At 39.4% G+C, this 19,368-nt stretch overlaps 1 protein-coding gene, 1 long non-coding RNA gene and 1 other non-coding gene across 4 annotated transcripts; 1 reads left to right on the top strand and 2 right to left on the bottom strand.

Moving 5' to 3' along the window:
* Positions 1–631: 631 nt before the first annotated feature.
* On the bottom strand, positions 632–13,025 carry septin2 (septin 2). 2 transcript variants are annotated; one of them, XM_028019640.1, is made up of 13 exons: positions 12,870–13,025; positions 11,957–12,003; positions 10,726–10,840; positions 7,961–8,047; positions 7,739–7,862; positions 7,511–7,645; positions 6,686–6,803; positions 6,467–6,568; positions 6,218–6,363; positions 5,229–5,351; positions 2,819–2,879; positions 1,720–1,834; positions 632–1,644 (listed from the first exon to the last, which is right to left on the bottom strand). In XM_028019640.1, exons 2-12 carry the CDS (start codon positions 11,978–11,980, stop codon positions 1,754–1,756), a joined length of 1,116 nt encoding a protein of 371 aa, XP_027875441.1. In that variant the 5' UTR covers positions 11,981–12,003; positions 12,870–13,025; the 3' UTR covers positions 632–1,644; positions 1,720–1,753. The 2 variants fall into 2 exon arrangements, with proteins under 2 accessions (XP_027875441.1, XP_027875442.1); XM_028019641.1 differs by having other exon boundaries at positions 5,268–5,351.
* A 924-nt stretch (positions 13,026–13,949) lies between these two features.
* Positions 13,950–19,368, bottom strand: LOC114145953 (uncharacterized). The gene is made up of 3 exons (XR_003595794.1): positions 18,649–19,368; positions 16,394–16,396; positions 13,950–13,960 (listed from the first exon to the last, which is right to left on the bottom strand). It is a non-coding gene; the product is annotated as an uncharacterized LOC114145953 (long non-coding RNA).
* trnap-ugg (transfer RNA proline (anticodon UGG)) lies at positions 14,410–14,481 on the top strand. The gene has a single exon. It is a non-coding gene; the product is annotated as a tRNA-Pro (tRNA).

The following is a 19,368-nucleotide window of genomic DNA, read 5'->3' as shown; positions in this document are numbered from 1 at the left end:
TCACCGTCATATTTAGGGGCATCTAAAGTGTGAAATCCCCACGTCATTAAAGATAACTAGAAACTTTGGTGTCATGATTGATGGTATTTTCCAGGTTCAACCTTCAGTTGCTATAAAAATGCTTCATATGTATCAAACACGACTTAAAAGAAATTTGTTTAACACCTTGAAACTGAACCTCTGTCTCTTTAAATACTCCCCTGAAACTTCACATCAGCATTTATGAGCTCAGCAGATGCACAGCTCCACCAGGTGTTTGCTAATTGCTGCTTGCTAGTCTGAAGGAGCCAAGTGGCGGGTGGGCTGCTTTGTTTGGAAGCTTGGAAACTGCAGCACTGAGGCGGAACTTCGTCCTCATGGGCGGAGCTAGGTCCACCCATGTGTTTCGAACAGCAGAATGGTTTTAAGGGAGATTAAAGGATTACTCAAACTTGCATGAAAAAAATCAATTATTCTGGTATGTTTGATAAGGGAATGACATAACATGTTGAAAAGAAAGTGGATTTTACATAATACTGGCCCTTTAAAGGTTCGGGGCTGTTTGTGTGATGAGTCTCAGTCGGCCTGATGGGGAAACATGCCCTGCACTATTTTAAAGATTGTAAAGATAAATAAAAATCCAAATTACAAGTGAGTTTGTTGAAAGTTTAATAAACATTTTCTTTTATTCAATATATGCATAAAGAACAATATTTGGTACTTAAAATGTTGGGTAGAAACAGCACGAAAGAGGAATGTGGAGAACCCAAATCTTGGCTGGTTTGAGGAATGTTGGGCCCCGCCGGGTCGCCTCCCGACCCCAGAGCTCTCAGCAGCTGGGACGAGTTCAGGGTTAAACCACCACAATTCACCACTTCCATCTAAAACAGAATACACTCACTGCTACTGCTGCGCCACGTCACACTTCACATGAGAGTAAAAGCACCCGGTTAGTTTAAAGCACCAAACAGACGTCACGCCTCGATACTCCAGTCAGGTGCACAGGAAGACTGTTAGAAGCCTCAGCTTAACCACAGTGAAAGGCAGTTTTAATATGGCTACACTGATCTGAGAACAGCACTACTGGATAAAAACCTGACTTCAGCTATGCCTGAATAAAAACCTTTTGACTTCTACCTGATGAGGCTGAATGCTTTTAAACTGTCGCCTTCTGAACGCTTACATGTTAGAGGATGGGACCAGTTAGAGAGTTTAAACTGGGTAACACTGAGCGGGATAGGTCCTATTAAATGGAAAATTCATATATGTGTAACATTAGGTTAAAAAAGGGCGGGGGTTGTAGGCATTTTAATAGTTCCCACCATAGTTGACTCTCCCAGGAATTATTTTTCACAAACCTCTGAACAGATGCAGCAAAACTTTGGCTTTCTGAACAGAAGTCGTCCACAAATTAAATAAACGTAACAGAAACATCCCAGAAACGTGGGCCACCATCATAGTGAGATGGTTGGCTCGACTTCATCTAAGCATATGTTAAAAAAAAAAAGGATACATAAAAAAATAGAAAGAAAATAAAGTTTTATATGTAAATATATAAACATAACACTGAGTATATCAAACTAAATGTAAAAAAAAAAGAAGACGACCTCAGATTCTATCTGGAACTAAACATTAGGGGTCAGTTGGTCAGCGGTTGAAATCCACCTGAAAGGAGAAGATAAGAAAGTTACATCGCTATGGGAACAGAAACCAGAGCGCACTTCCTGGTTTGATGCTTACCAAAGACGATGTTTGCTTGTGCTTTTTTTCCCTCCTACACGTGTTGACCATCTCCCTCTCCTTGGTTCTGCATTTGGGCCTGCATCTTAGCGATCATCTCCTGCATTCTCCTCAGCTGTATGACACAGAACATCCAGAGGTGTGACATGGAATCTAAACTTAAAACAAGGAGCGACAAAAAAACCCTGCAAATCGAACACATCACAGATCCCCGACACCTGACTAACATCAAAACGACAAAATCTACGACTGTTCAGACAAAAAGCAAACTCAAATGATTGTGTAAAAACACAAATGGACAATTGGTTCTTACCATTATAGTTTATGGAGACCATCTTAAATTAGCCTAAAAAAATGAAAGTACTTGATTGATTTTCCACTTGAACCAATTACCAGCCAATCAGAGATGGAAGAAACCATTCAAACATAACATGAATAGAGAAATAAATCCTTCATTCAGGTGAGCTGTTGATAATGTCTTTTTTCCCCTGAGAGGTCATGTACCATTAGTGGCTCTAAATGATTTTTATTCAGCTGGACTGAGGACAAAAATGTCCGTTTGGATTATAAACGTTGCAGACTCCTGGTCCGGATCTTTTAGTTTCCATCTGGCTCCAAAGAATCCGGCTTTTTGTTGTGGTGGGTCTGTTCGGTTTCACAGGAAATCAGCTTTGGCCATGAATCCGACAGGATGGCCCGATGCCGTGCAGGAAACGGCATCGAATGAATCTGTGTTACTTGAACTCAAGGTTTCCATGGGAGACGAGGAGGATGGGGAAAACCTCCAGGATTGTTTCTAGGCCAGTACTGGATAAGTTTTTATATCGTCACCTTCCTAAAATATTGGCATAAGTATGACGGCACATTAGGGCCACTGTATATAAAAATAGAAGAGCAAATTCCTACAGAAAATCTCACATTTCTGAGCTCCAGAAATCAAAAATTTGCTAGAAAAAATATGTCTGAAATCTCTTTGATTTTTTCTGGCAAATTCTCAGTTTTTTCAATGTATAAGTGTATTCACAAAAAGTATGGCTACTATGAAAATAAAGATAGAAGTATGCATGAATAATGCACTTCACAAAGTGGTCAGACTAACCTCAGCCTCCTTCTCCTGCAGAATCATGTCCTTGTCCATTTCCTCTGGCTCCGGGGCCTTCCTGCACAGGTGAGACAACTTCTGTCATGCTTCATGTTACTGTTGGTTGCCATGGAGATGGAGAGTGAAGAGAGCCGAATTACAATGAACAAATAATTTATGAAGTAATTACTTTAAATGTGTTAATTTGTCTAAAACTGAAAATAAATACAAAAATAATTGGATAAAGAATTAAATGTTTTGATTTCAATAAAAAAAAAAAAATTGAAATAATTTATTCAAACATGAAATTATTATATCTAGTTTTTTAAATGAAATCAATACATTTATTTGAGGAACGTGTGATTAATTCTACATTTAATTAATAATGTGTGTATTTATTTCCAGTTTAAAAACTAAATTAAAGATTAGAAATGTACAGATCCAATATTAATATCTGTATCGGTCCCGATAATGAAAAAAAACCTCTTGATCGGGTATTGGTGAATGTGTGCACAAGAGCAGGTCTATTCAGTCTAATTCTATGCTTTGTGCTCTGACATCATGCCTTATTACTTATTTTACATTATATTTAGAATCCCTATTTTCACTTTCTGAACCATTTAAAAGGTTTGTTGCAGTTTATTATTTAAATCTTTGACCAACCTAATCAATCTATTGGTTTTGTCAGTTTCAGTTTATTATTTATTTTACATTGGATGTTTTACTCTGAGTGAACAAATGAAAGTTGTTTCACATGTTTGACCAAAGCTTGTGAAGCTGTTGGTGTATTTAAGTGCATAGTTATCAAATTTATTTGTAATTCAGTGTATTTATGTCTGTGTTTAAAAAAAATGAACATTTTAAGTCAATGCAGCCGTGTTTCAGTATCGGATCGTATTGGCCGATACTAAACCGCAGATATCGATATCAAACGTGAAAAACTGGATTGGCTCATTCCTAATTTTAATAATTGTTTCATAAATTAGTCATTCATTGTAATTTTCCTCTCTTCACTCACCATGGGCTGCATTACCAACATGTAATATTTTATCCGAACACAAAATAAATGAAGCTGAAAGCAGTAAGCGAGGTTAATATGGTGCCATTTGCTTTGTGCACTGATTTATTTATTATTAACACAGAGTCTGCTCAGAAACACTATGCGAGGAAGCGCTTGTTACCCAGCTTAAAGCAGCTTTAGGGAAATAAGACAAAAGCCACATTGAGAGAGGGAAAACGGTTAGTGGGTTAGTGTTCTTGTTGCAGAGGGAAACGTTTGTCTCCAAGACAAATATCTAAAAGAGTCCACAGCAGGAAGATCCATAAGAAGCAGTAATTAGTGCCGAAGTCCGGGGAACAGCTTGCCTCCCCTCTAATGATAAAAACATTACCTCCCCCTCGCCACAAGTGGAGACCAGCACAGCCATCAGTGGACAGATGGCGGAGCAGTCAGACAGCAAAAACCACTTCCTGTGGTTGACGTCAGAACACAGAGCTACACCAGCTCGTCTATTCAAGGGTTAAACCATGATGGAACCAAACTATGTTGCACCACACACACTCACCTGATTCTAATCTACAGACACCAACTACATGTGCTTTGTCATCAACAGCAGAACTAATTCTTAAAAAAAAAAAAAGTCTACAACTCATAGCATCGGTTCTACATACTGTACTGTTACCAAAGGAAAATGGATGCAGCTAGCTAAAAAGTTAGCTGTGCTAACCCTAAAGTAGTTTTGCTATTGCTAACGTATTATTTAGCTGTAGGTAATGCTAAAGTGCTAAATTCAACCATGTTGATACCCACCAGGTGTCCATAGCTGCGTTCCCGTTCAGTACAGAATTATGCAAATTGAAATTACGAAAATAAATTTGCTTAACTGAAACGTGCCAGTTTAGAAAAAAAACTGATGTTTATTGATTAAACGATTTTTCACTAGGATGAGATCGGTTTTAGGCCAAATTGAAATAGATGTATTCCGCAAAAGTGCAGTAGAAAAACTTTTTTCGCATCGCGAGTCACGTGATCAACAGCCGGATGTTACTACTGGCGGAAACAATGAAGAAGACGGCAGGAAGTGGTAGCAGGACGATGGTTTGTTTATGTGTTCTTTAGACAATGTGCAGTTGGCTTTACCAAGGCTCTCGGTTTATAAAACGTTGTGTTCCATTCCAACACGTTGAATCCAGGTTAACATCCGTGGCTGCCATTATTTTTAATGACTTATCGCATGAACTAGCTTATTCACATGGGGTTTTAATTTCATTTTCCTTTTTAACTGAAATGCAGCAACTGCGAAATTGTGTTTTTCCCTAACATTAGCAGAATATTGACAGCTTGTGAACCCTAGCATGTCATCGGTGGAGGTTTGCTGTTTGGAGGTGGGGGAGGTGAGACAGAGCAGGCAGGCAGACAGGTACGTACGCAGGAGACATAGGCAGAACGTAACCATGGGAGGACAACCTGCCACCCCGCTTGAGGCGGTCCGAGCGGAAGTTCTCATAGTGCAGGTCCTGGGTCACTTCCTGCAGGTCCTGCATGTGGGTTCTGTGGGAAAACAGCAACCAAGTTAGGAGCTTCACAGATATTTACACAGACTTAGGCCGGATGGTTTTCCCTCTAAAGGAGAAACAAAGATTTGTCGTCCGTGTTTCTTTAAGATGGCAGCAGCCTGAAGTCAATGGAGTCAATTATGCAATGGGAGGAATGTCGTCCTCCCCTTTTCAAGAGCTATATGCTACTAGCAGAGTAACAGAGTAGCAGTTTGGTCCTGCTCTGCTTTACTGTATACACTGTTTTTATTTCTTCAAACAGTGCATACAGTATGTAACAAAAATCTTGAGTATACAAGAGGCCCCAAATTTAAAAGATGAAGCTTTACAATCTCAACAAACACCCTTGCCGGATTCCAGGTACTTCCAGAAAATTTCCTAGAGACAAATGTTAACAGAGTTCAAGCACCTTAAAAAACAAAGTGTTGAAATGAGCACAGTAAAGACTCTCAGATTGTTACTGTCTGAAACATCTGGAAAAACTGTATCATTTTGTAGAAATCCATAATTGTAAAAAGAAGAGCAAATTTGCTTACAGAGACTTCATAATTCATTTCATTCATGCTTTTGCTTGTGTGTGGTTTTTATTTGTTTTTTATTTGATTATTTTTTTGGTTGTTGTGTTTTTATTCTGGGTATTTGTGATAGATTCCAGTTCCAGCGTGAAGTGTTCTTCACAAAACGAAAGGTTTTTTTGTCTTTAAGAGAACGAATTTGCATTATTATAAAATTCAATATATTACTTGAAAATGATCTCAAAGCAACAACATTATTGTTTATCACAATCATTTCTGGGACAATTTATCATCCAGAAAAATTTGTTATCATGACAGCTGTAGTTTCAGCTCTTTGCTCTCTTACATCAGCATGGTCCGCAGCTTCAGGAAGTCGTTGTGTTCCGGGTTCTCCACCTCCACCACGCCCCACGGGTACAGGCGACCTCTGACCTTCTTCCCTTTGGCCTCAATCTGCTGGTTGGAGCCCACCACTGCAAACGGGATGCTAGCCTAAACAAGAGAAGTCGCATATCATGTTACACATGGAACGCGTCCTGAAGTGAAAAGATGACTTTATTTTTGACTTTAAGCTGCTGTGTGGAGAATCAACAACCTTGAGGATCCTGGTCTGCTCTTTGAAGTCTTCATCTTCATCCGACTCGGCGTCGGGGAGGTGATAGATCTTGATACCGTGCTCATCGATCTCATCAAGAATCTTAGCATTATTAAAAAAAGAGAAGGAGAAAAACAGTGAGTTATGAAGCCATTCCAGATACAATTCCCAGTTGCTGCGATGGTGAGTCAGGAAGTGGAGCCGTGGTGAACTCTTTACCCTGCGCTTCAGCCTCTCCCTCTCTCTCAGGGTGAGTGTGTCGGCCTTGGCGATGACCGGAACCACGTTCACCTTGTTGTGGATGGCCTTCATGAACTGGACATCCAGAGGTTTCAGGCTGGTTTGGACAGGAAACCAAGATGTCAGCAAATATTAGAGAAAAATGATTCTGCACCGATTGCAGTTTTCAGGCCGATCACTGATTTTGTTTTCTTTCCCAATCTTTCCTTAACATAGCCAAACATACATGATCAAAACTCAATCAAACAGGAGTCGTGGTGTACATTTAACATGTAAATAACTCAAACTGCAATACAATTAGTACAAAGAGACAAATCCTGAGCAATTTACCACAATATTTTTTTCTATTTAACCTAGATCTTTTGAAATTTTGCAACCTACCTGGAAAAGTAATTCTTTCCATCCCATATAAATCACACATGATCTGGTGCCAGTCATTTCAGCTTTTCAGGCCCTGATCACCAATCTTTAAAAAGTCTGACCTGACGGTTCCCATTTAGGCTGATACCAATTTTTCCGTCTGAAAAGTTGCTAAACATAGAAACAAGGTTGCTAAGATGGTAACAGTGGGTGAGTATTGTTAACTGAGCGCATGCAGAGGTGACCTGGTGGGCGGGGCTTACAGTCAGCCATCTGTCATTGGCTTTAGGGGACAGTGGCTGATTTTGCAAAGATACATAAGATGGCTTTCATATTTAAACATCAGCTGATCTCCTAAAATTAAGAACATCGGGCTGACTTATTGAAGCGTTTACTCTAACATAAGCGGAGTTTGCATGTGTGTCTGTGTGTAGAGGCACACACCCGTGGCCCAGAGGGGAGATGAAGTAGAAGCAGCAGTGAACCCTGTTGTCTACAATGTGTCTGCGGTTTAGGCCACTTTCGTCGTGGAGGTAGCGCTCAAACTGGTCGTCGATGTAGGCGATGATGGTGCTGAAACTGGATCAACAGAAGGAAACATTGGCAATAAAATCTGAACACAGAGCAAGTGAAAATTATATCTACTCATTAGATGTTAAAGTGATTTCCTACCAGTCTTGGCTATTGATGGCGTCTCCGTATCCAGGAGTATCTACTACGGTGAGGCGGAGCTTCACCCCTCTCTCCTCTATTTCTACGGTCGATGCTTCGATCTGAACCGTCCTCTCAATCTTTTCTATTGCAGACAAAATACAATGCAGGCGGTATAGGACTTTAACTGCAGATTTAAGATGGAATTAAAAGTGTGTGTAGGTGTGTGTGTGTGTGTTCTACCTGCTGCCCCAGGGATGACTCTTTCAGGATAAAGATCAGTAAGGAAAAGGCTGTTGATCAAGGTGGATTTTCCAAGCCCAGACTCACCTTTAAGCAAAAAGATAACACGCTTTAAATACGTGCTACATGACATTACCTGCAGAAAAAATTAGGTTTAACGAGAAACGGCTGAGAAATAAACAGAAACAACTCTGCATGAGGCCTCCCATCATGTAGAAACACAGGGCAGATATTCTAAGCCTGGAGGGCCACCAGGCTTTATTTGCGCCCCCACAAGGTTGAGAATTGTTTGTTCTATTTATTTTAGTTTGGTTTTGTTTGTTATTATAAGGCTTTATAGTCCATGTTTAGGTATAGTTAGTAATGTCTCCCGATAGTACATAATTACCTAGTGATATTTTCAAATTTCCTGTCAACTTTAAACATTTTTATAACTCAAAAACATGGAATGCTGCTGGATGACTGACCTGGTGCCCCTACGACCGGGTTTAACAAGTTTTAGTTTCAGGAAAACCTGAAACATGACACTTTTCTTAAATTAATACAAATCTTTCCTATAAATCCTTCCAACTGCTGAAGAAACAGTCGGTGGCATAAAAGGGGAGCTTAGGAACACTTATAGTTTTTGTGTACTCCAGTAGCCAAGCAACTTTTTTGTAGAAGCCTAAATTCAGTTTTTGTTCATTCAGACTTTAGGATAAGTTTTGTTCATATTTCTTATTATAATTTGTTTATTTGGATAAAAATGATAACTAGTTGGATCTATTGCATAGTAATTTTACTATATTTGGATACACTAATGTCTTGAAAATTTGCATATCCAATTGGAATTAAGGATTTTAGGGTGTGGCTAGCCAGAGTCAGTTGGGCAGTTGGAGTGGAGCCACACAGTTTTTTGACCTCACTCTCTTTCCTTTAAATTGTCGTTTCTCTTTATTTTTCGTGGAAAGGTAACCTTTGTACCGTTTTTATTATTATTTCTGAAGTAAACCATTCAACTATATTAAGAGGATCCAGTCCTTTTTTTTGTTTTGTCGTTTTCGTCATCAAGTGGACCGAATGGGAAAGACGGAGAGCGTCAAGCTTATGGCTCCTTTATTTAGGAAACTACAATTTTGTTTCCAAAAACAGTTCTGTATTTGTGCAATGTCAATAAAGTAAGTCTAAGTCTATCAAGCACATTCCAAAACCTTGGTTTAGTCACAACCCAAAAGGTCAGACCCTGAAACTGTCTCTAGATTCCACATTCACAGACGATGCTGAAGTGAAACCATGTTTCAGTGTTCTTCCTTCACTGCTTTTTACAGAACATAGAACTGTGCTTCCTCCATTACTGTCCTTACAGCAGCAGAGATTAATGAACTGACTATTGTCTGACTCCACTAACCCAGACTAACTAAATCCAAAAATGTATCAAAGAAATAAGAATATATTCAACTCAGAAACTCTTTTTTGCTGCTAAATTACAGAATAAACAGACATACGAGCTCAACAACTAAGAAATTTGTTGCTTTTAATGTTTTTCAGGTTATTCAACCATCAGACTGGAGCAAAGTTCTACTCTACCCAATCAGCTTTCCATTGTTTCAGAACCTCCTGATCATTCATGGAGTTTCTTTAGAAATGTAGACTGTGGACGCTAACATTAGCGTTGGGGACATCTGTGCTGCTGCTACATGTTTAGCATCGAGATGCTATGTTAGGCTTGAATAGCTTCACTGATAGGCTAACTGCTTTTAGCACAACTTGAACACATCAACAGTCTTTTCCAGCGTCCCATCAGATCGCTTTTGGAAGCAAAGTTTAACCCCCCGTGAGTCAAGAGAGACGGTTTTATCATCCATCGCTGATGTTAGGTGATGTCACTTGTGCTATCCTTCTTCTTATTTTTCTCAGTTTCTCCCTTTCATATTTCACAATTTATCAATACATGTTCTACAATTTTTATTCCTTCCACATCCTTCACGTTTATCATTATTTTTTCCTCCCAATTAAACATACAATGTCATTTAGAAAGGCATGACCTATTCTTAATCTCATTGTTATTATTTCTTCCCTTCTGTTTCTCTCACTAATATTTTTAACTAACACTGCCTTTGTGGTTTGTGACTCTGGAGGTAATTTTAGAACAAACCTTTCACTCATGGTTTCAGTTATGTTTTGCTAACTGTTGCTGGGAACAGATTAAAGGCCATTTGCTGCACCGAATCGCCGGTGGAGAACATGAGGAGAGGAAACAGAACCGCCAGGTAAACATTCACCCACAAAACTCTCTTTCACGTTTTTTGTTTTCATTGAAACGTCATCACTGCTACTTGTCAGGAAAAATAATAAGCTATGCTGAAAAAACAGGAAAAGTCTATTTGCTTATGATCCAGATTCCTGCTCTAGATAAGCACTAAGTGAATATTCTTGCAGTGAACAGAGCAGAAGGCCTGGCTGTGTGAATCAGTCCCTCGAGGCCGACAGGCTGCATTCCTCTGGTTTATTTTAAAGCAGAAGGATGAGCCGTGTTCGGGGTAGTTTCTACCCTCCCCCCCCCCAAACCCCGGTCTTCCTCCACTTTCCCCAACAATCCCAGAGGTTCACACGGACACACACATCAGGAGTTAACACCGCCGCTCAGCCCGGCTGAGCAGCTACATTCATGTGACTCGAAGATATGAGCAAAAGCTCAAACTACCCAGTGAAAAACTTGCTATTACTATCGCTCCTCAGGCCTGACAAAACCAGTTTCGCACAACGGGAAGTAACAATATACTCACCTACAACCATAAGGGTGAACTCAAAACCTTTCTTGACTGACTTGCGGTGAACCTGATTCGGAAGGTTGGCGAATCCAACGTACCCCGGGGTCTCTGGGTTGGTGAACTGCCCCTGCTGTGAGAGTTCAGGGAGAAAGTTAGGACTGTTCCAAAACAACACTGAGAGGGCAGAGGCCTTCTACATTCTTGTTGGGAGTTAGATCCAGACCAGAATATAATCAGGCAATAGTATGACAGCCAATTAGAAGACCTACATCTGCCATCACAGAGGAGACATCGGCTTATGAAATAACATTTTATTTACAGAAGCACAGCGGCTGGAACATCTCTGCATCATTTCCAAAAGACATTCTCTGTTCCCAAAGGCCAAACACAATGAAGACGAAGCTATGGATATCGCTCCTCCCTCACTGAGCTGCATGTTTCCAGGTCAAAACATAACTAAAGTGTGAATTCATTCCAGAGAAACGAGGAGAAGTTGAAGTTTGACCGCTTGGTATTGTAATGCAGATTTTACGCTTGACCAGCCAGTCTAACATTTTTCCAAATCAGTGAACAAACCGAAGCCAAGCGCTAAAAGCATCACTCTTCAGTGTGGATGTTCAATGCTGAGTATGCCGTGTTCTGTCTATATTTGCGTTTCCTTTGGCCATATAATTTGACATTTTGAAAATAAATATGCTAAATGGAAACGTGGCAATTTTGGGGGAAAAAATTATTTTTTGATAAAAAAACTTTGGTATTACGGTGAAGTGTATTTTTGTTTTGCTTTTTTGCCAGTATCAAATTTGGTTTATTTCACAAAACTGCAATGGAAACACTTTCTTCACATTATACGAGTCACATGATCAACAACCAGATGTTACCGCCGTAGAAAACCACAAAAAAAGAAGACGACAGTCGAAGGATGATGGCGCTGCATGTTTTTTAATGACTTGCTGCATGGACAAACTTATTCATTTGCGATTTTAATTACGTTTCTTATTTAATGGAAAATACAGAATTGTGTTTTTTCGACATTAGCAAAATGCTGACAAACTTTTGCGAATTATTTGCAATGGTAATGCAGCTGGAGAGGTGTTGAAGCATGAAGTCAGAGGAAGCACAAAAGACGTAAGAATCTGCCAACGAAGCAGAGCAGAGCAGAGCATCACGAGAAGTAGGAATCTGGTAATGCCCGCACCTCGCAAGGTCATGAGATACAACAAGCCTTGACATTTCGATGGCTCACCTTTGTTTTGTCCGCCTGAGACATTTTTTCTTTCCTCCTTGATCAACCTGAAGAAAAAAAAAATAATTAACAGACTGCTTAAAGAACAAAGTGACTGAAACACCATTAGTGCTGAAAATGCGTCCTCACGTTTCACCTCTGAGCCATTTCCTGCCTCGCAAGTTATTCATGTTGTCAGTTAAAGTCTTCAGTGTATGAGAGACAGGAAGTCTGCTCAGAATGGCTGAGAGTGCTGCATCTCACCACAAAAAGCTGCTTCCCTCCATCGCAGCTGCCTCCCCATTCCGCACTACGACTTTAAGCCTCGGAGACTGAGATATGCCTCTTAAATTAATCCACCCATCCCTGTAATTTGCTTCACGAGCCTTTCTTCTGTGTATCTGATTACTGTAATCTTGTATACTTTATCAAAAACAGTCTTAATGGGCTGAAGCTGGGATGTGAACACACCCACATCGAGAATCAAAGGCAAATAATGTTAAGATAGACGTGGAAAATGACATTTATCTTATAATGCGTTTGAAAATACTTGTAGTTTGGTTTGTGTGGGGGGTTGAGTTAGTTTCATTTTGGCTAATTTAGTTTAGAATGAGCATTACTAGCTAGCTAATGATGTAATGTGCACTGAAATTAGCCGGGTAATTAGCCCCCTGCTATTTAGTTACATTTATGAAGGTCAGCCGAACAAATAAACCATCGTGGTTATCGAACTACCAACTCATGCTAATTCTTCATTAGGCTGTTCTGCGCCGCGTTAACCGACTTTATGTAGCCGCGTAGCTTCTGGTGCGGGATGTTATCTCGTACGGCTAATGTTAGCGTCGTCCGTTCACCAAGCCGAGATTAACGCCGCGCCAGAGACACTCGGTGATAAATAAGAGATGAAATCCCGAACAGTGTCGGGTTAACTTACAGTGTGCCAGCAGGGAGGGTGCTGAAGAATAAGACAGAGGTGCGGAGGGAGGAAAGACGAGCTGCCGAGGTAACGCAGACTTGGCGGACACCTCGAATTCTTCAGATTCCGGTGCAAGCAGCTTCCTTTAGCACAGAGACCACAATGCACCAGGAGGGAGAGCGGAGCCGTCAGCAGCCAGTACCGTTAGCTCGGTTCTTACCGTCCTGGACCAGCTACAAGCACATTATAATGCAAAAATATCGGCTCACTCATTTAATTGTGTATTTTGATTTTTGTATGGTCCTTAAAAGTATGGCATTAGAGTTATAACATTTTAACAAAAGGAAATTTCCAGCCTGCGCTGGATACATTTCTGAAATTCAGCTCAGTTTGTAAAACCATTATTCATTATGCTAAAGCTTGTGGGACTTTTTAGTTTATTCAAAGTAAATTACAGTTCACTATTTTACAAGATACCTATGTCCATATTTATGACTACAACTAATAATTTCACAGATTGTGCAATTTATTGGCAGACAGACTTATTATTCACATTTAAAATGTACAAATTGAGAGAAATTTAATTGCAAGAATCCAATAATAGTAAAGAAATAAATTGTATTAAAAAATATTTTAAAAATTATCTAAAGCACCATCTGGATGTCATCCAGGACATGTTGATGTAGAATATAATCTCTGCTGCCTGGATGTCATTACAGTTAACAGACAGCAACAGTCTTCAGCCAGAGGCCGCTGCAGATTCGTTGCGAGACTGACTGCTACCAGAGATCCTTCCTGCTGGAAGCATCACTATCCGTTCTTTGAAGACTTGGGTGGTATGAGTTATGACATTTAATTTCTATGTGGGATAAATAAATAAAGAGTAACGCATTGAATTGAGTGGAAGTTTGTTTGAAAAAAAATTCTTACTTGATAGATAATGGTTCCTGCTCTGCTCTAGCAGACAGTTTGTAGAGATGTACCAGTCATTCGGCCAGAGATCGGAATTCCTTCTTTAACTGGTGATGAAGTTTAGGTAACAATTTAAATAAGGGGTACTTCTTTAATTGGCGTCATCATTTATTTGTGGCTCAGTGACTGTCATGTTTCTTTTTTTTTTTTTTTTTTTTTTTTTCTTCTTTTCTTTTTGTTTTACTATGGACCTCTTTTGTGTCTGAAATAAAGATTGATTGATTGATTGATTGATAATTGGTTATATTATGAGTTATACATAAATAATAACATAATATGATGATGATTTGTTTATTTTTATTTTATTAATCGAAACGTATGGTGACTACTTTTTGTCTCGAAATAAAGACTTGTTAATAAACTAGATCTTTAGGGGAATAGACAGATCAGACCTAAAAGAAGTAAGAATGTAAAAATCATCTGTAGTACTGCTTTAAAAACAGCAGTCACTTCCACAAATTAAACACATTTTATGCTTGTTAAATAGAGATAGAAATACGTCATGACAAAAAATAAAACTATATATTTCCTTTGTATGAGGCTATCACTAATTTCATAAGCTCTACTTTATATGTTCCTTACATCCGGCTCGTTGGTCTAGGGGTATGATTCTCGCTTTGGGTGCGAGAGGTCCCGGGTTCAAATCCCGGACGAGCCCTGTTTTTCTGTGAGTTTTTTTTTATAAGTAAAATATAGCTGCTAGTGTACACGGAGAATATTTGATAATCTTTTACTCTCTTTTTGAATATAAAATTAGAATAAAAAACAATTCCACGGAACTAAACGATGAAACGTAAAAGGGGTATGTTTGCCTGTAGAATTTAGTTTATCCTGACCTCTTGTGGATTCTGATGGAATTACTATTTTTGTTTCTGTTCGTTGGATGAACTAATTGCTGTACCTATAAAGGCTTATTTAACAGACTGGCGACCTGTCCAGGTTGTACCCCGCCTCTCCCCCGGAACGTTAGCTGGAGATAGGCACCAGCACCCCTCCCGACCCCACTAGGGACAAGGGTGTTAGAAAATGGATGGATGGATGGATGGATAATGGCTTATTTATTAAAGAGTTTAATTTGTTTTCTTTTTAATTCAGCTCACTTCTATCCAAAATACATTACTAAAACCAAAGTGAAATAAAATATTGTAACTTATTTTATCAAGGATTTTTCAGAGATGAACTGCAGTCATATCCAGGTGATTGTTGAGGCCTCCTCCTGTGTTCCTGGAGCTTCTGACAAAGCAGTTCAGGCTGAATTGTGTTAAATACGCTGGAATTAAAATCCGGTCCTCACTGTGCTGCACTGTTTTGTCCAGATGGGTTTGTTGAAAAATCAGACTTGTTAAAAAACTAGATCAGTGTTTCCCAACCCTGGTCCTCAAGGCACACTGTCCTACATGTTAGAGGTTTCCCTGCTTTAATGTGCCTGATTCAACTGATTGCAGTTCAACAAATGCCTGTTAATCAGTCATCAATTGAAATCAGCTGGACTGAAGCAAGGAAATGCCTAAAACATGCAGGGCAGTGTGGCTTGAGGACCAGGGTTGGGAAACACTGGACTAGATCTTTAGGGGAATTGACAGATCAGACCTAAAGGTGAGTTTGTTGAAGCAGGTGTCTGATGACATCTTCAACTCCAACTCCATAAGGAGCTTTACCCATTGATGACTGATGTGGGAGTTTTCTTTGGTACCAGAACGAGGCAGGATGCCGTAACCTGGTTATAGGATGCTGCGATACATTTAAGCTCAAGAGAAAGACGCTTCTGCTTTCAAGAAAAGAAACGCTACGCTTGAGTAGCAGTTTTGAGTCGTTGACACTTCTTTCTCCCTCTACAGGCTACACATCATGTAACAGCAAGTAGTTCCAATGATTTTCAAGATGTCAAATGAGACTAATATGTCTTCCTGAGACTATTTGTACAAAATCTTTATCTAGTTGCTCAGGAAGTGCATGAAAAAAAATATGCTCACTTGATGCTTTTCTGTCTCCTCTCTGGGAGCTTATCTGAGCTTGCTGTCGTGACAGCGTCTCTAACCCCAGACCCTCCGTCCTGGCTCAGTCCTGAACTATAAAAAGAGTTCAGGACAGTCCGCTCCCTTTCTCCTTCTGTTACGGTGCAACATCATTTTCACAGGACCCACGCTCTTATTATTTTCCATAAGCTTCTTACTGGCGCAATGCTTCACCAGTTGTAGAGTGCCCTCATATTGTGATACGTATGAGTTTCTATATATTCTTTGAGTTCATCTTTCCTTTATCCACCCTGGTTATATAGCAGAAGAAATTGCTGATAATTCCTGTGTTTTACACTGATGCTCTAATCCTGTTCTACAGAGAGAGAGAGAGAGAGAATGAGAGAGAAAAGGCAGTCTCTCTATGATGTCTCCCTTCTTTTTCACAGCACAGAGTGTTTTTACTGTTTTCCTTTTAAAAAGCAAAAAAAAAAAAAAAGATTAAATAAATAAAAAAGCATTTTAAAAATACAAATTTAATCTCAGAATTTCCAAAAAAAGATGAAAGACAATAGAGGCTTGAAAAGGTTTTTTAAAACAACCCAGGATCCTGACAATCTAATACCTAAGCCTTAGTAGGCTTAGGTATTAGATTGTAAGCGATAACAGACACTGAAAACTATTTGCCTATGATTTCCTGATAGTCAGGTAATGTCCCAACATGATGATTTTGATCTAAATTAGTAGTTTTGTTAATAATTGCCTTCATAGCCAAACTTATTGTTGCCTAAAATCTCAAAAGGGCTGCATTATGTGTTTTCCTGGTACATGGTGCCATTTTGTAGCACAATCAAGTAACTATGTCACATGCAGTTGTTATGAAAATGCTAAATATATAAAAGAAATTTGACTTTGCAATATAACGTCTTGAAATTGGGCCTCTGTCTCTTTAAGAGACTTCTGGACTTTCTGAAACTCTGCCTACAGGAAGCCATCACAACATGGCTCCTCTATTAACCCTTCGACAATGTTTTTACCAGCGTTGCTACAATGAGCTCAGTTTCACCAGGTGTCTACTAATTGATGCTGACTAGTCTGAAGGAGCTGAATGGGGGCTACTCTGTGAGGTGGAAGCTGAGGAGCTTGGAAACTGCAGCTCCGTGGAGGAGCTTCGTCCCTGAAGGTGGGGCTAGGTTCACCCAGGCGTTAAGCCCTCTGAATGGTTACCGTGGGAGATTCAAGGATTTCTCAAACAATGCTTGATAAAAATCGAGGCAACACTCCAGGCATGTTTTTGATCAGGGAATAATAGTCTGACATAATCTAAATCTCGAAAAGTCTATTTTACATAACACTGCCCCTTTAATAAAACATGTTGGCCTTTTTGTGCAAGAAGGAGGAATTCTATTTCTAATTTAAAACCTACTTTATAAAACTGGATAATTAGTCAAATGAATACGTTTGTCAAAGGCTCGTCACCACTAATTTGTTGAAAATAATATTTACTTTTCTTCTCCTATCATAACCAAAATGTCCTTTCAGAAGTGAGCAGCTGCCTGCTCAGACGCCACCTGTTCCTTTCCAAGCAGCACTTTCATTTCCTGCAGGATGTTTTAAATCTCTTTCTTCTGTGGCACTGAGTCACTGACAAATGCCCCGTTGTAAAATGCATCTCATTGACTGCTGACTCGGTTGTATTACATGGTGGCTTAAAGGGGCCACCGCAGTAATGTGGCCCCCAGGTTTATCCTCGCATGTTGGAGGGAGTGTGTTAATATCAAGCGGTGGCCCCACCCTCAAACTGGGATTGAAGCTATCAGCCACAAAGCCAAACCGTATTCCTCCATCAATGTGTCAGTAGGAAAGCTATTAAAAAGCGCTTTACTTTTCCTAAGTATCATGAGTATAAGCACAAGATTTAGTGAAATCCTCCCCAGAGCGCTGGAAATCTTGGGGGGATTTTCCCCCTGAAATGTATCCTAATGGACTACTCAGAGGCGTCAGAAGCCCGCGTTAAACTCGAAGGTTTATTTGGACTTTAAAGTTTTTACTTGGAGCTGAAGTGACAAAATATGGAGTGGAAGCACATCTGAACTTTTCTAAATCTAACAGAACTCCTTTAGTCGGCTCTCATCAGCGGAGCTTCAGTGCAGACTGCAGGGTTCTCCTAAAAAATAATAATAATAATAATAATAATTAAAAAAAGCAACCTACCACTTCACATTCTGTCTGTTTTACAGCAACAAATTGATAATAACGGTTGGTTCAGAGCACTTTACTATTACAAAAAAAAAAAAAATACAAACGTTTTAACAAACAATCATTGCTCTGCCAGGTTGTAAAATTATTTAAATGTAACTTTAAGTTTACAAAAGCACACAACAGATTCCACAGGATCATTATTTATTTTAATAAATAATGATTTGCGTAAGTCAAAAATTTTAAAAGCATTGCATGGAAAGTAATCCTTCATCAGCAGGGAATTTGACACACTCTTCATTCCAACATTGCTTCAGCTTATTGAGACCGTTGTCCTCACTGTATTTTAGATTTATCAATAATATATTTAAGATATTATGTAAAATCCACTTTTTTGAGCCTTTCCCCACAATTCCCCCCCTCAGCTCCTTCAGACTAGCCAGCAGCAATTAGCAAACATCTAGTGGAACTGCACATCTGCTGAGCTCATTATCGGAGCTACTTCTCAGTGAAGTGCTGGTAAAAACATTGTTAAAGGGTTAATAGAGGAGCCATAGTGTGATGACTTCCTGAAGGTGGAGTTTTAGAAAGAGCAGAAGTTTCTGAAAGAGACAGAGGTCCATTTTCATAGCGTTGTTACAAAGTGAAATTTCTTTCAAGTTATAGTTGACATATATGGTATTTTTAGAACTGAAGGTTACATAGTTCTTGATTGTGCTTTAATATGGTACTATGTGCCTAGAAAATACATAATGCTGCCCCTTTAACAAAAACCCTGTTCCATCCAAAAAAAAGATCCAAGGTCATGATTCTACTTCCACCGTGTTCCATGGGGTTCTTTTCATAACAGATGATAATGTTGTTGTATCAAAGTTAACTCTTGGAATTGTGGACAAAGGTTAATGCTTTTAGAGACACGTCTGTGGTTTAGCCCCATTTTTTAGTCCAGACACGAGAAGAATGCAGCAGATTTTAATTGCCTAACCGGAACGCCGTAAAAATAATCGCTTGTCCCTGAACAGTTTCTGTCTTATCTTCTCATTACTTTGGGAAAAACCTCCAGTTTTTGTGATGTGTCTGCTGCTACATAGCCTTTTCAGGATCACGATCCAATTCTTTACATTGCACTCTAAAGTACTTTGAGGATGATATTTCTAGAACCCAGATGACCTTTGACTGGTAAAGGCTGATGGAGAATCCAGAAACCCATTGGAGAGGTTCTGCATGTTGGGAACACTAAACTAGAAAGACAAATCAAAAAGATTTACGACGAATCGTTGGAGACGGTGAAGTGACTTGGGATTGTTGGAGGAAATAAAGAAGTTGTTCTATTACTTATCGGAGCTGATTTGTTTTGTTAGATTCCTTTTTTTTCTTGGCTGCCCCCTGTC

Source organism: Xiphophorus couchianus, chromosome 6, assembly GCF_001444195.1.
Source record: "Xiphophorus couchianus chromosome 6, X_couchianus-1.0, whole genome shotgun sequence".
NCBI lineage: Eukaryota > Metazoa > Chordata > Actinopteri > Cyprinodontiformes > Poeciliidae > Xiphophorus > Xiphophorus couchianus.
Note: the sequence above shows the minus strand (reverse complement) of the source record. Positions and strands in the feature narration are given on the sequence as shown.

Bases quoted from the DNA above. Each gene is read 5' to 3' on its own strand.
- septin2 (XM_028019640.1), bottom strand. From the start codon at position 11,980: ATGTCTCAGGCGGACAAAACAAAG. The intron at 8,048-10,725 runs GTGAGTATATTG...TTTTGCTTAAAG, and splicing joins GTTCACCCTTATGGTTGTAG to GTGAGTCTGGGCTTGGAAAA. The intron at 5,352-6,217 runs GTAAGAGAGCAA...GTTTTCCCACAG, and splicing joins AAGCTGCGGACCATGCTGAT to AACCCACATGCAGGACCTGC.